At 40.4% G+C, this 15,387-nt stretch overlaps 1 protein-coding gene across 1 annotated transcript in view; it reads left to right on the top strand.

Moving 5' to 3' along the window:
- The window catches only part of RFC3 (replication factor C (activator 1) 3, 38kDa), a gene marked incomplete at its 5' end in the record, with an annotated part of 9,607 nt that extends 3,153 nt beyond the window's left edge, over positions 1 to 6,454 (top strand). The window contains 6 exons of the mRNA XM_010087769.1: positions 926 to 1,023; positions 2,553 to 2,734; positions 2,977 to 3,113; positions 3,242 to 3,340; positions 4,379 to 4,448; positions 6,031 to 6,454. Of these exons, the coding sequence (XP_010086071.1) occupies positions 926 to 1,023; positions 2,553 to 2,734; positions 2,977 to 3,113; positions 3,242 to 3,340; positions 4,379 to 4,448; positions 6,031 to 6,222 (778 nt within the window). The remainder of the gene's footprint in view (positions 1 to 925; positions 1,024 to 2,552; positions 2,735 to 2,976; positions 3,114 to 3,241; positions 3,341 to 4,378; positions 4,449 to 6,030) is intronic.
- Between the last annotated feature and the right edge of the window lie 8,933 nt (positions 6,455 to 15,387).

Genomic DNA, 15,387 nt, shown 5'->3' on the forward strand with positions numbered 1-15,387 from the left:
GCTAATATGCTTCTGTACATTGTGCTGCCTTCTACTTGTCAGGAATGGGAAATGTCTGGTTGAGTGGTGAAATATTGCAGAGCTACTTCTGCTTCTGTGAAGGCAATAGTTGGGGATGCTGAAGAGTGTGGGTTTTTTCCCTTTTTTGCTTTTTCAGAAATCTAGCTTGCAAGTCAGTTCCCAGTGGTTGTCAAATCTGAGCCAAGCTAGCTGAGCCACTAACCTGGGGACCGAGAAAGCTGTGCAGTGCTGCTCTAGGGGATAGTAAGGAGAAGAAACAGGGAGGAAATCTAGTATTTTCCCATGTTTTCCTGCCTCTAAGATGAAAAAAATTAACCATCTGTGCTGTAATGGTATCTGAGTATCAATCTTTTACTGCTAGCTCTTTAACTTCACTGTGTCTGGCATTCAAGTCTACATTAAGCATATAGGTTGTTCATAGCATGACATCTAATCTAATTTTCAGGGGAAAAACCCTATGCAAAACCCTATGCATTTGCAGCAGTCCTTTGAGTCAGGCATTCTATTATGTGGTTAGACTGAATTTTTCTTCCCATAACAGGTAAAAATGTTCACATTATGTGCCTTTGCCCAAATAAGTAAAAAAAAAAGTTTATATTTCTCATACCAGAAAAAAAAAAGTTTTATTTTAAAGAGTTAATAAAACATTTGACAACGGTTTCACTACTTCCCAATACAGCACTACTAATCCAGTTGTGTCTATGTAAGCTTTGGTTTGTTTTTATTATTGAGAAGGTAATTTTCAACAAAGCATGTATGTTGAGCTTAATTCTAACCTCAACAGCTTCTGAGTTCTTCTGGAATTCTTGTTTAGTCAGTTAACCAAGGGGCTGCTTAGGAGGATGTATTTTATATGCAGTATAAAGTTGCTATAAAACAAGTTTTATTCAAACTCCTGGTACAGTGATGCAGGAAACAATGACCGTGTAGTAATTCAGGAGCTCTTGAAGACAGTAGCACAATCCCAACAGCTTGAGACAAGTACTCAACGAGATTTTAAAGGTGAGTAAAAATAGTTAAAACCAGTCAAAGTACTTTTTAAACTTGTTTTTCAGATATTTCAGCTGACTGTTTTGTTTGTACCTATATTTTGCATGAGGGCACACATGAACCTTTCCCAAATCAAACAGCCTCCTGTTTTACTTCCACTGTGGAAATATATGTAATGGTTAAATACTCAGTATGAGGTTGTCTCGTGTGTTGGTTTCTTAAACGGACAGGATGTAGTTGAATGACTGTGGCTGGGCAGAGGGAGCTGGAAAAAAATTCCCACGCCTGCTGTTGAAATGTACGGTAACTTAGTTTACATCTACAGTAGTAGTTGAGTTGTGAGCTTCTGAGGCTTAATGTTGAGTTGAGGGGCAGCATAGCCTTATGATGAATGGTGTTGTGCAAGTTAGAAGTTAGCTCATCCCCCAAAATGCTACAAATAAGCGCTATATTAGGTAGAAAGTTTTAGAAGCATTTTATTCATAGTGTACAGAAGGACTGTGGGTAAGAAAATGGAGAAGTCTTTCACTGAGTTTTCTAAAATGCATGCTGCTACAACTGGCTTATTTTTCCTCCTCATGACTAAATTGAAAGCAAAATCAGAACTATATAAAAAGAGATTGAAGGAGAAAGGAAATCTTGACAGATAGAATAGAGTAGACATTAGCTGTAAATGGTCATGGATATAGCACATTGTCTTGTTTTCCTCCCTGTTCTCAGGAAATGCTGTGTTTCACCTACACTGATTAGCTCTACCAGTTATTGATGTATGTCTTCTTACAGCTGCAGTCATTCTATGCATCTCAGAGTATCTATGTAAGAGACCCTTAGGCTGCATATAGAACCATAAGACAAACGGGAGAAGAGTAGTGGGATGACTTTCTCCAGGCTGTTTTCACTGCCTAAATTCAGAGAACTGAAATTAGCCATCTATGAGTTGCCTATGGAGGAGCCTGCAGAAGGCAGCTGGTTAGGTTAGCTGCTTTGTATTAGGTGTCTCCTGATTGTTCTGAAGCATTTTTTGGAATACTTCGTTTTTCTTTAAAAGGCCATGGAAATGTGCTGCAGCTACGATTAGCAACACAGCTTTCTATTACTCCTTTGTTAAGCTAAGACATTGGCTTTTAACTATAAATGTATTGAGGGGAGTCTTCAAGAAATTTGTGCTTTTTGATATGCCCTTATGCCATAAATTCTTTTGCATTTCTCACTTAAAATTTCCTTTAAAAAATTACTGTACTAATTATCAAAGTGAAAGCTTCTACACCTACCTGGAGTATTTCTTGGCACTGAAATGTTGCAGACCCTTCTCTGAAGAAGTTGACATTCCAGGACATGAATATAGGGTGTGAAGGAGCAGAAGATTATACAGTAAAAAAGGCACTCACGTTGTCTTAAGCTTTATTTTCCTGCCTGTGGAACCGTGCTGCCTTTTTCTTGTATCATTTATTTTGGTATTACTGTTTGTATGTCAACGTGCTTATTTTCTTGGAAAGACTTTATATTAATAACCACCCCCCCCCCCCCCCCCCCATTTTCAGTGGTGCTGTTAACAGAGGTCGACAAACTCACTAAAGACGCTCAGCATGCTTTGCGAAGAACAATGGAGAAATACATGGCGACCTGCAGGTTGATCCTGTGCTGCAACTCCATGTCAAAAATTATAGGACCTATTCAAAGCAGATGCCTGGCTGTACGAGTGCCTGCTCCCAGCATTGAGGATGTATGTTGAAACAGAACGAAAGAGTAGTTATTTAAAACTTCTTACTAGATAAATATTTCATAAGTCCACAGCAAGAACTTTACTTCCATAAAGTGACCTGTTTCTCTTTGCGGTGGGTGACTTGCCAAACATGTCTTATGAAAGACTGGTTTGTCTCTGGTCCAGAAGTGTTTCAAGCAGGAGAATCTTTAGGGGCTGAAAACGTTAAATATTGCACTCCTTGCTATCTTTTTTCCATCTAGATCTGCCATGTCTTGTCCAGTGTGTGTAAGAAAGAAGGCTTGACTCTTCCACAGGAACTGGCTCAAAGGGTTGCAGAGAAATCTGGCAGGAATCTTCGGAAGGCACTACTTATGTGTGAGTCCTGCAGAGTACAACAGTAAGTCACTGATAAAAATGAATGGAAGTTATACTTGCAGACACAAAAATGAACTTACTTCTGAGGCCTTCTTAGAAAAGGTGACAGTTTGCTTTGATTTTAATTTTTTTAAAAATATTATTATATAGGTATCCTTTTACTGCTGATCAAGATATTCCTGAGATGGACTGGGAAGTTTATTTGAGAGAAACTGCAAATGCTATTGTTGGGCAACAGACACCACAAAGGTAGGTGAATACATTTGCTTGTAGCTATAAATTATGTTTTTGGTGTAATCTCAAACCTACAAAAAAAGTTATATTTAAAAATGTGTCATCTTTACTTGAGCTATATGTAATTTTCTGGCTTTTTTACTAGACCTGGTACTTTGCAGTCAGAGGAAGTGAGCTTTAAAATTACCAGAGGAGGCTGAATGAGCTTCAGGAATGGAAACAGTTGTTGATTTTTCGTTGTTGAAGCTTTGTCATCAAAAGAGAGCATAAGCAAGCCATAAGCTTAGTTGCATGTAATGCTGTCTTTTTTTTTTTTTTTTTTTTTTTTTTTTTTTTGGAGGGGTGGGGTCTTTTCTCTTTATTTAAGGCTCCTCTTTCACCATCTTCAGGATAACACACCTTTATAAAAGAACTAGAAATGATAAATCATTCCTTTTTTTTAACCATTTCAGGAGATGCCCCCTTTATCCATCTCTGTGTCATATACACAGCCTGATCCTTTTAGTTTGTTCCATATGTTACATGTCACTTCAATTCTTGTGTTTAATTTATATGCTTGTAGCCTCTAACCTGATATCAAAAGTTGAGAATTGATAACTGTGTCACTTTCTGCCACCTAATTATCTTACCCCTGCTTGTAAACAATGAAGACAGAAAAACAGTGTAAAGGAATCCTGTGGCTCTAATCAATGTTGTGGTGTCTTCTCACTAATCTTAAGCATGAATAATAATTTAGATATGAAGAGGAATTAAAGGGAGACAAGCCTGAGACAAATTCTAATAGCCTTGTAGCTTCTAGATTAACTGAGACCATTGTAACTAGAGTGTATGTAACTTATCTTACTGTTTTGAATAAAAGGTGATATGTAGCATGTTAATTAAAACTGACTTGTGCAATGCTTTTGGGTTTAAAATAACACACAAAAACAAAAACAGAAAAAAATTTGCTTGGGTTGACTTTTGTTTTTCATGCAGCATATTTCACAAATAATGAAAACACATTAGTATGCTTTGGGGACATACTTCTGATATTTTGTGGTGTCTTTGCAACAGGCTTTTGGAGGTCCGTGGACGGCTTTATGAACTCTTGACACACTGCATTCCTCCTGAGATTATAATGAAGGTAATTCAGCTATCTAACACTTAATGTGTTATAAATATTAATGCTATGGCAGTCTCAATTTGAGTTTAAAAAAAGCCAACACCAAAATATCACAAATTATCCAAATATTAATGAAAAGGTGTGTCCTTTCCAAATAGACATGAGTGACCAAAATATACTTTTCTCTTGTGTCTTTTTTTTTCACTAGAGCAACCAAAATAGTCCAGGTTATCACTCCGAAGCAGTAATTAAAGACCTCATTCCTGCAAACACTGATACGTACATAGCCTTCACTTCTCATGATCCTCAGTCAATATACTAGACAGTTTAGTTAGGTTCATGCTCAAATATATTTAGGCATGATGGTTTTGAGTTGTGTAGATTTTTGGGGGCAGGAAGTTTCTGTTCTCTAATTTAGAAAGTGTAAATGTCTAGTTTGTTTTTGTTGCGGGCTTCATTGTTCACACCTCTGTTGAATGGTTTACTAAAACTTATTCTGTGATCACAAAACAGCAGCCTCATAGCTGAGTAGAAGCAGGGCATGCTTTGTCCCCCTGAAGACTTCTCAGGCCAGTTTCTGTATTGAGGCATAGATATATTTTATGGGCTAATTTTGGTATGGTTTGCTTTCTTTTGTAAAAGTTTTGTTGTTACAAGTTCAGTATTTGCTATGTCCTAGTGGAGAGGTTTGCTGAAGGATGCTAGACCAGAAGGTCTCGTCAAAGACAGATATCATCTTGGGAGGAAAAAAAGCAAATTGGATGTGCATGTTTTTATTTTAGGCAGAATGAATGCTGAAGACAACTAGAGCAGAAAAAAGATTAAAGCTGTTTGCAACTTACCCTAGGTAGACTTTGCCATCAGACGAAATTACAAGATAAATTTCTTTTCTCATTAACTGATTTCTGCTTTTGACAGTTTTGATAGACATTTTTTTAACTTTCTTTTCTCATCGTAGGTTAGTAGATCCTGCATTGCCCTGTTTGAGGACTGTTGTCATCAGGCCAAAAGTAGATGTTCTCTACCCACTCCCTCTTCATAAACCTTAAATAGTCTAGAGATACTTCTCATTTAATCCGGACCATTTTAATAGGGATGGATTTGCAATTATTTTATTGCTGTCTCGAATATAAAATAATGCATATTTGGTTTTTGTATTGACTGAAGTACTGCTGTAAAGTATCTTTTGTGTGTCTATACATATGTATATATGTAAATATAAACAGATATACTTAAATGGTAAATAAGCCCTTTCCTTGTTATTTGTTAATGTTGTTTCTCTTTGTGTTCCATGCTGTTGAGATAGCAAGGGTATTAAAATCACTTACTTCCTGTCTTGATAAAAAGCTCTCCCCAGGGTCATATGCCTGCTTGCAGTAGAGAGTACAGTATTTGGAGATGAGGTTAATTTATTTTCTTTATTAAGGCATAAGTAGTTCCAGTATATTATTTTTTCCCATCTAAGAACACAATAGGTGACATCTATTTTGACATGAGTGAACTATTGGTTATAGCTTGGCTATTTTCAGAGAAATTAGGGTATACTCCTAACAAAAAATACATAATTTTTCAAATACTGTCCTGTTTTTTTTTCCCCTTTTAGGGCCTCCTGACAGAACTTCTAAATAACTGTGATGGACAACTGAAAGGAGAAGTTGCACAGATGGCAGCTTTCTATGAACACCGCCTGCAACTGGGCAGCAAAGCCATTTATCATCTGGAAGCATTCGTAGCAAAGTTTATGGCAATTTACAAGAAATTTATGGAGGATGGTCTAGATGACATGATGTTTTAACTCTGATGACTGAAGTCCTACACAGAATGTTGTGTCATGATGCCAGTAATGTTACAAATGTTACCTACTTGTCCCTGCTCAATTGCATGTGGGTCTAGTTCAAAGTCAAATATTTTATTTTGCTATTAACGTAAAACACAGTGAACTAAAGAACAATATTTGTTCAGTTTTAGAAACCAGATGGATTGTTTGACAGCCACAAATCCATCTTTAGATCCATAAAAAATACATTAACCTTCAGAAAGACAAGTTGCCTTGGAAGATGTGTAAGATCATAGCTGCTTTGCAGGATTTGTAAGCTGATGTTACAAAGAGAGAACATTGATGCTGCATGCTTGATTTTTGACTGTTCGTGGGCAAGGCTGTAAGCAAAAGATGGTTCTTCATGTTGTGGTAAGTTCCAGTTTGAGCATACGTGTTCTGCCAACCAATTGATATATCTTGCTGTTTGTCTGGCTTCTTTTAGCTTAGCCACGCTGTGTTCTGTGCTTTGCTGACACAGAATGTTTTCTGACTCTTGTTTGTAAGCAGTTGCATCAAAATTGTGGATGAGCAATACTTTCATGTTGGTTGTAAATCAGTTTGACAACACAGAACATTTTATTTAGAAGGAATATACCTATTATAAAGCAGGTCCACTTGCTGTCTGACACTTTCAGGTTCACCTCAACATGCATAATGCTGTTCAGATAAAGATTATTCCTTTGACTGTGGTTTAACCAAGGGTAAGATTTAAACTTTTAACAAATATTCTTTCACCTCTTAATTTGATATGTGGTGTTTTTAAAATGGTAAAATAAATTGTAAAAATCTGAACAACAAATGAAATGCTGAGTTAGTGTTTTCTGCTGTCTGTGACTGCCTAGGTATGTGCGTTCATTTGCTTTGATGTAGACTGTCTTTCAGAAAGGTAGGTGTTATACACCCCCTTCCACTGTAGGACTAAAGGGAGCCACTGAAGTTTAAAAAACCCAGCCCCATAAAATGATAAAAAAATGCAACTTTATGCTGCAAGTCTCTCACATGTTATGCCTATGTACTATGGTACACTAAAAATTACTGAATTCATGCCCTTCGATGGTATTTAAAGTTAAAGTGAATTAAATAATGTTTCTTATTCCCCACGCCTTTTATTTTAGCAGGGAAGGGTTTAATATTTGGGGATTTTTCTGTTGGGTCAAGTTATGCATAATGTCAGTTTTTTGGAAGCTAGGGCCCTCCCTCTAGTATTTGATAAAGAATCTCGCTAATTACTAACTGTGTCCTCCCCTTTAAAATGTACAGAAGGCAGCATGAATCCTTAAAAAGGTAGTGTCACTGCCATTCTCAGAAACTTGACCATCCCGTGTGTGGTATCAATGCAGAGCTTGCCTTCAGATTCATTCTCAGTAAGATGGTGCTGACCTGGTTCATGCTCAACTGATCTCCATAAAACTGAAGAAGTCTAGAAGATGGATTTTTTTTCTTTTGTCTGCTCTTGTAACCCAAATCTATAGCACTCGTAGCTTGTCAGAGTGTGAGTGCCTTGATTGTCAGAGATTCTGGAAAACTTAAATTAGTGATAGTGGAAATAAGTACTTAAGTCCATTACAAAGAAGAGCGCAAGAATAGCAGAAGGGGCATAATTACTGCGTGTACAAATTGCTCGCTCTTTCAGGAGCCTCGTCTTGTCTACTAATTTCTGAAAGCCGAACAAACTTAACATTTGCCTACTACAACTATAGCATGTGATTCCGCAAAAGTGAGAGTTTGAAAAATGGTGAAACACTTCCTTCCCCCTTCCTGAAAAACCCAACCACAAAAACTAATGTGGGAGAAGATGGATGGATTTGTGAAACACAGTTGAAATGCACAGGGGCAGTATTGATGCAGAAGGTGGAGAGGCAGGAGCTGGGTTGTGGATTTGTCAGTTGGAGGAGGCAGAGGAGCAGCTTGCTTTTTCAAAAGAGCTCAGCAGCTTTATCTAGGAGACTGAAACCCCAACATAATGTCTCTGTAGGTGTTCTTCCTGCATCTTCTTGAAGTTGTGTTTTTATCAGGTTCTATCTGGGATGAATCAAGAGTAGTCAAGGATGGAAAAATGGGATAGTGACCAGGGGTCACTGAGAGAGGAAATGGCTATCACTGTTCCTGAAAGCCAGCATTTCCCCTGCTGATCCTGCTCCTGCCTCTTTGTCTTCTGCACTCTAGAACACACAATTTTAAACACAAGGGCACAGTAACTCTTAAGTCTCTGCACACAATTTTCCTTCTGACAGTAATTTTTAAGGCAATTTTGCCTTAGTATCTATAACAGGCTGCCTAGGGAAGTGGTCATGGCTTTAAGCCTGTTGGAGTTCAAGGAGCATCTGGATGATGCTCTTAGTTTTAGGTAGTCCTGCGAGCAGCAGGGAGTTGGACTTGATGGTTTTTAGGGGTTCCTTCCAGCTTGAGAGATTCTATGATAATGATCAGCAAGTGTTGTGCTTTTTGGGACCATCTTAGAGGCTAACCACCTTGGATGCTGCTTCCCTTCCCCTTAGTGTAGCTGTAGCACTTGCTCAGAGGTGATGTGGTGCAGAGCTGAGGGCCTGGGCTGTGCTGGAGGATGCAGGGACCAGTAACCCCCATCATCTGTGCTGCGCTCTGACAAATGGGGCTGATGGGAATGTGTGAGCGGTGGCTGTCAGAAACAAAAAGGAGTTTTCTGCCAGTTTTTCCTCTCAGGAGGTTGCCATTTAACCCTTTTACTGGAAAAGCAGAACCTTAGCCTGGTAAGCGGGGGTGTCCTGGGGCGGGCACAGCTGCATCCGTAGCCCCCGTGCACACAGCTGGTGACAGCGCTGTGCTGGACTTACACTGAGCACTGCACACCTGCTTCACAGATCAGGTGGGACAGGCAGTGCTTTAAACTTTTAGGCTTTTAAACACTGAATAACACAGGACCAACCTCTAGATGATCCGTTTCTTCAGCTGATTTAATCTTTTGAGACCTGCTTAGAATTGCTTCTGAACTGCATGCTGCGAGGATTACCCTTGGTTTCATCCCGTGCCACCTCCTGCTAGGTCCAGATGAAAACTCCAAGCTGCTCCCACCCAGGTGGGATGTAAGCACTGAACAAGTCTAAGAGGTTGCAGAGGAGTCAGCTTCATGCTAGGACAGAAAACCAGAGGTGAAACTGATTTTGAAAAAAATTATCAAGAAACTAAAACATTTGCTGTCTTTAGTTAAAACTTTCTCTGCCCTGCAAAGATCAGCTGTGCAAATGGCAAGTTGTGCATTCAGACTTTATGCCCCATTTCTGAAGCCCATGTTAACTCCTGTGAGAAACTTTATTTTTAAAATAATATTTTTTTTTAGACATCCATTGTAAACAATTGTACTTCAGCATTAATCATAATAAATGTATTGTCTGATTGGAAGATTACTTTTAAAATGTATTTTGTCAAATAAATTCATATGAGCAAAGCTGACATGAGGAGTGTCCCCTTCTCTGCCAAAAAAGTACCCTGATTATCACAGGCTAGAAGGTATGGTAGATAAGAGTTCATTATCACAAATTTTCTTTCTAGTGCAGGAAATTCAAGATTATTACAGTTCATTGATATAAAATAATAGCTGTAATTTGTCTTGTTGGAAAGAGCTCTGCTATGCCTGAGCAGCCTTTAATCCTTCTTGCTTAATATTTTTTGCCTATGCTAACAATTGGTGCTGTATGAGTTTGTTGCCTTGGATTTCAATCAATGACCCAAACCAAAACCCAGAGTTGTAGTCTGCTAAACAAAAGTTGTCTTAACATGACAGTGAAATGTGCTTCTAGTTGCTGAAGGCCAAAATACTTCCCTTTATCGTTATATTTCATAAGGAGGGAAGGAATGTAAAATCATAAGCATGCAAAAGAAATTAACCTCTGTTGTCAAATGTGCCCTGCAGGCTAATCAATTGTACATCATGCAAGTTGCATGTCAGGAATTAGTTGCACAGCACAAAATGATGAAGATTTAAAAGAGTTTGCCATTAACTTCAATACATTGGGGAATTTACTCAGAATTTTCCCTGTCACCAAAATTGAAATGATCTTCTGTCCAAATTAACTAGGACACTGGGGCCTAACCCAGTATTATTTTTTTAAAGCAGTGGATACTTTGCTTGTCTGAAAGCTGAGCCCACTAGCAATTAAACATTCCTTTAAGAGATTTTCTTATACAATTGTCTACGGTGTGTGTCCTGAACTTCTGGAAGAAATTATATACTCTCTTTCAGCACACCTGGAGCTAGTAAAGATCCCAATCATTTGAGTGTTAGATGGTATTTCTGTGGGTATGGGTTTGACATTTCTTAAATAGGAGTGAGACATAATACAAGCAGAAAGAGCCTGACGCATCTAACTTCACCACTGACACCACTGGTCCACCTGTGTTTCTCCTAGCAGAGGTGCTGGGGCACCCATCACCGCCTCTGTCCTGGCACCTTCTTGGAGCTGATCTTCAGTCCTGTCCCAAGACATGGAGTAGGTGTTGGTCTTTCACTATGGAGCCTGCCTTAGGAACAAGGTGCTATGAGATGTCATCTAAAATGCTGGGCAGCAGCTAAGGTTGCTGTCTTCTGCTTCCCTGCAGTAACACAGTGCTGGGAGCATCCTTGCTGCCACGCCAGAGTGCTCTGTCAAAGTTAGTCATGGTCCAGTAGCAATGTGTGCGGGTGACTCAGGAGTACCTGCAGCTTGGAGGAATGTCTGTTTTGCTGTGTCAAGGGAAACCTCTGCCTTTGGTACAGAACTGCTTTGTCAGGAATGTGTCCCTGATCCTCCTTTAAGTGACTTTCAGCTCTTAATCAAAATTACAATTTCTTAGTCCCATGGAAGTTCTGCAGTTACTTTTAACTCTGGCTTGGGGACCATCTCACAGAAGTTAGTCAATCAGTATTATTATTTTTCTACACAGACTTCTCAGTGTTATTCCCAAAGTAATTTCATGCCACGGTAACTGCTGGAGTGCAGGTTCCTATCTCCACCTTGTTCATGCAGTCTTTTGCCCAGGGTCCCTTTGAACCACATCTGTGCTGCCCTTGAGATTTCTCTTCCTCTTCAGGTCCCCTTCTCACCTGGTTTGCCGAGGAAGCTGAAATATCTGAAATCGATTTCCAAGAAAAAAGGTGGGTGGAAACAGCAGGGGCTGGTTTGAGGGTGGCTTGGGAAAGGTAGAGGAGGTCAACTACCAGAAAGCATGCATGAAGATGAGGCAGGGAGGGCTTTGGACCCTTGAAGGACAGCTGTGAGTGAGATGTCTCTCTGCTGGGGAACCATTGGCCTAGGCGGGGATCTACAAATATCCCTTGTAGGAGGTGAGCAAGGCTCATGCTTTTCCGAAGGCTGGAGCAGTCACCCAAAAGTGGGAGAGCTGGATTCTGCACTTGATCCATCTAAAGAGATTTAAAGTAGTGTGATTAATTTTTCTCCCAATTAATAGGTTTATTTTAATATTGCTTATTAATGTGTTTTACTGATACTTAGTGACGTATTTAGGAGGGAAGTTAGAGGTTAAAAATAGTTGTTAAAATTCTGCCTCCTCCATGATGGAAATAATTTCTACTGTGTATCAGTGGCTGATCTGTTTGATGATGTCCCTGCCTTTCCCACCCTCCCCCATTTGAAGCCCCTGTGAGATTTGCTGAATCAGTCGTCTGCACAGCTCCTTTTGAGGGAAAGACGAACACTGGAATCTCTTAAAATAGTAGTAAAAGGGCAAATTGACTATAATTTTTGAAAGTGATGGTCAGTCAACTAGTTACTGCCTAATATTTGTAATTCAAATCTAGCTACTCACCTGCCTTCCCCATCAGCCCGTGGCATTGGCAGGGCTCAGGAGGGGGCAACTCCTCCCCTTTCGTTGATGTGGTCCACTGCAGCCAAAGTTCCTGGGCTAGAAGGAGGGCAAGCAAAAGAGCCTGGCTGGGTGCATGAGAAGGCACTTGGGAGGGGAGGAGTCCTGGGGTATATCTATGGCTACCATATGCCCAAGAACAGAAAAATAAATGTCAGTTTCTGCATGTTTCCCTGCCCTAAAACATGGGATCTTCAGGTAGCCCCAGAACTTCCCCTCCTCCCGAATCTCTAGGCTGCTGTGTCCATGAAACCGCCCTGCGTTACAGCCACCAATGCCCAGGTCCTCCTGCCCTGCACAGTCAATGCTTCCCAACCCAGAGCTGCTCTCTGCTATTCCCCAGTGTCCCAGAGATCCTTTGGCATGAGGACACCCCAAATTCAGTAGCTGTAATCTTCCAACCAATCTTGAATCTTTCCACTCTTAAACTTCCTTACACCTCCTTTTCTGCCAGTCTGGCTCTAGAGTTGCCCCTTTTTGCCCCCAGGCCGCAGCATGTGCCTGTTCTCATTCCAGTCTCTCTGGCTGTGGCTGGCAATCCTTGCCCAGGATAACAGTTCTTCAGTAACCTTGCCTGTGAAAGACAAGGTCTGCCTCCTGCCCCTGGTGCTGTAGGTTGGAAGGGACCTCTGGAGGTTGTCTTGTCCAACCCTCTGCTCCAAGCAGGTCCAGCCACGTGGGGTTGCTCAGTGCTCACTTGCTGAGGTTTCAGTATCTCCAAGGACGCAGAATCTACCACCCCTCCAAAAAGCCCATTTCTCTGCCCTCCCAGGGAAAATATTTTCCTAATTTTCTAATTTCTAAAAATTTCTGATTGGAACCTTCCTTTGCACATTTGAGCTCAGACAGAAGATCCCCATGCAGCTCTGCTGGCTTTCTGCCACAACCCCTCAGCTTGCCCCATGTGACATGGACCATTCCTGTGCTTGGAAGAGGTTGTGCTCCAACGCACAGTAGATCAGCAGGCTGCAGTAGAAGGCATTTTCAGTTTTTATTTATAAAGCTGCTTAGAGATACCTGGATATGGGGGTGAAGAGAAAGTGCTGGTGGAGAAAAAAAAGGCTGCTGGGATTTAACTATTGATAAAGCTTGCATTTTACTAGCCAGGACTGGTTTTATAGAAGATGCCTTTTCTGTACAGGTTCCCATAAAGGCCTCTATGGCAGCTCTGTCATGGATTACTGTTAAAATACCTTTCTCCGGTATTTTTAACCTCTTTTCCAGCCACTGTTATAAAGACCAGAGTTTGGGTATGGGGCAACTGAAGACTGAGAAGTGGAGACCTACCATCCTTCTCGCTCTGTTGGCTGACCTGGTGTCTCCCCAAATAATTTTTCTTGGTTTTGCCTGGGACAATTTACTTTGCTGTATTAAATGTGATGCTTTTAGTTAGAAGTCTGTGACAGCCAGTGAATGGCACAGTTTCACTATAGCTAAATGTTTCCAGTGTGGGCTTTCACTGCAAGCAAGCTGGTGTTCTTTTTTAAACTTGCAATAGTATGTTCATGTCAAATGATTTGTTGTGCCAAATTATGAAAGCGACGCTTAGCACAGTCCTGATCACAGTGAGATCTGAAAGGCATGCTAGTAAAGCACACTTTTTAAGAAACCCATGGAATATTTTCTGTGCTTTTTATCACTTGGAAGTCTTCTGCAAAATATTGTTTTCAGTCCTGTGTGAGAAGGAAGGAAAGGAAATTAGGAGCCCCATCAAGGAGAAGAAAGAAAGAAGTCAGAATGGCAAAGCAGACAAGGACAGATCCTGGGGGAAGACAGGTATACTCATTAATTGTATTTACATTTCAAAGATGAGTTAACTGCAGTGTTCTCAATCATACCCTACACTTGGGTTCCCTGCCACACACCATGAATAATAAATGCACTTTGAAGGATAGAATAAGTGACCCAATAGGCTTCTTCCACTTTTAATTTCATGAACCACCTTTATTTGAGAGGTCAGTACAAATGCCTATGGTAAGCGACAATTTTAGGCCAGTAATTACTAATTAAGACAGAAGGCAAGATGCTGGCTAAGGCACTTTCAAATAGATCACAGATAACCTTGCAGGAGCTGATTAACTCAAACAGAACACCTCCTTAGGTGATAGCTACCAAATGATACTTGGAACAATTTTTAAAATGAAAAAGTATGAGGGAAGAGGATTTATGAAACTCTTGGCTGAATTTTCTCTGGAGAAAGAATTTTGATAATAAGTGGAATTAGCTGTTTGCCAATTAGCAGGCAATTAGAAGAAAGACATTTACCCAGTGGGAAAATCTTTTATGATAGAATCACACTCATCAAACCTGTTTATGCTGGAGGAGGATAAACAGTGCTGTGCTCACAGTCCCTTAGGTCTAGTGATGCGAGCAGCACTGGCTGCTGCTACCGTGCCAGCTTCCCGGGGGCTGCGTGGGACTCGATGTGACAGTGTCAAGCACAGAACAGAGGCTGTGGACAATTTCCCGGGGGTCCACAAAAGAAATTAGGAACAGCACAGCAACTGCCTGTGGAAAAAAAATTGAGAAATGTCTGACACTGGGGAATTTTTAGGGACCTGCAAATCAGAAAAGGCAAGAAGACATTGGCTTTATTAATATTAGTGTCTGTAAAGGTGATCAGCATTGGTTGATCAGAGAGAGAGTGTCAAACACTGGAAGCTTTTCTGAAAGTGTCTCTTTGACAGGTGAGGCCTCAAATGACCATAAATTCAGAGTGGCAGGTGGTGTAAAGAAGAGCTGAGCCAGGCTGCTGCTTTTTGTCTTTTTGTCTTTTTTTTTTTGTTTTTTTTTTTTTTTTTTTTCCTAGCTTAACAATGAATTTTTTTGCATGGTTCCTACAAAATAGGGATATGTAGGCAGCACTGCTTGACCAAAAGGTGGAGAGAGTGACAAATCTGTCTGATTTTACTGTTGCTTATGCACCTTTTTTCCACCCTCAGAACTGAAAAGATTCCTAGGTAGGGTCCATCTCTCCTAACCGAAGCATCCAAGAACCAGTGTTTAAGGCTGAGCTCCTCTAAGCTCCTTCTACAAGCAGTGTTGAGAGATGAGCAGGTGCTGACTGTGAGCTCTCTAATCCTAACAGCTCCTCAAGGAGCGTTTCATGGTTCACTCTCTAAAGGGGCTATTTCTTGCCACTAACTCCACAGGCAATATGCAGCACAAAGCTAGACTTACATACCGATCTACAGTCTAGATGCCTAAATGAGGCCAGAAAAATTGTGCCTTTCTGTTCCAAAATCCAGCTCAGAACAGCAAAGAGCACAAGAGGAAAACAAATTAGGACTAAGCACTGCTCAG

Source organism: Pterocles gutturalis, unplaced genomic scaffold, assembly GCF_000699245.1.
Source record: "Pterocles gutturalis isolate BGI_N339 unplaced genomic scaffold, ASM69924v1 scaffold25146, whole genome shotgun sequence".
NCBI lineage: Eukaryota > Metazoa > Chordata > Aves > Pterocliformes > Pteroclidae > Pterocles > Pterocles gutturalis.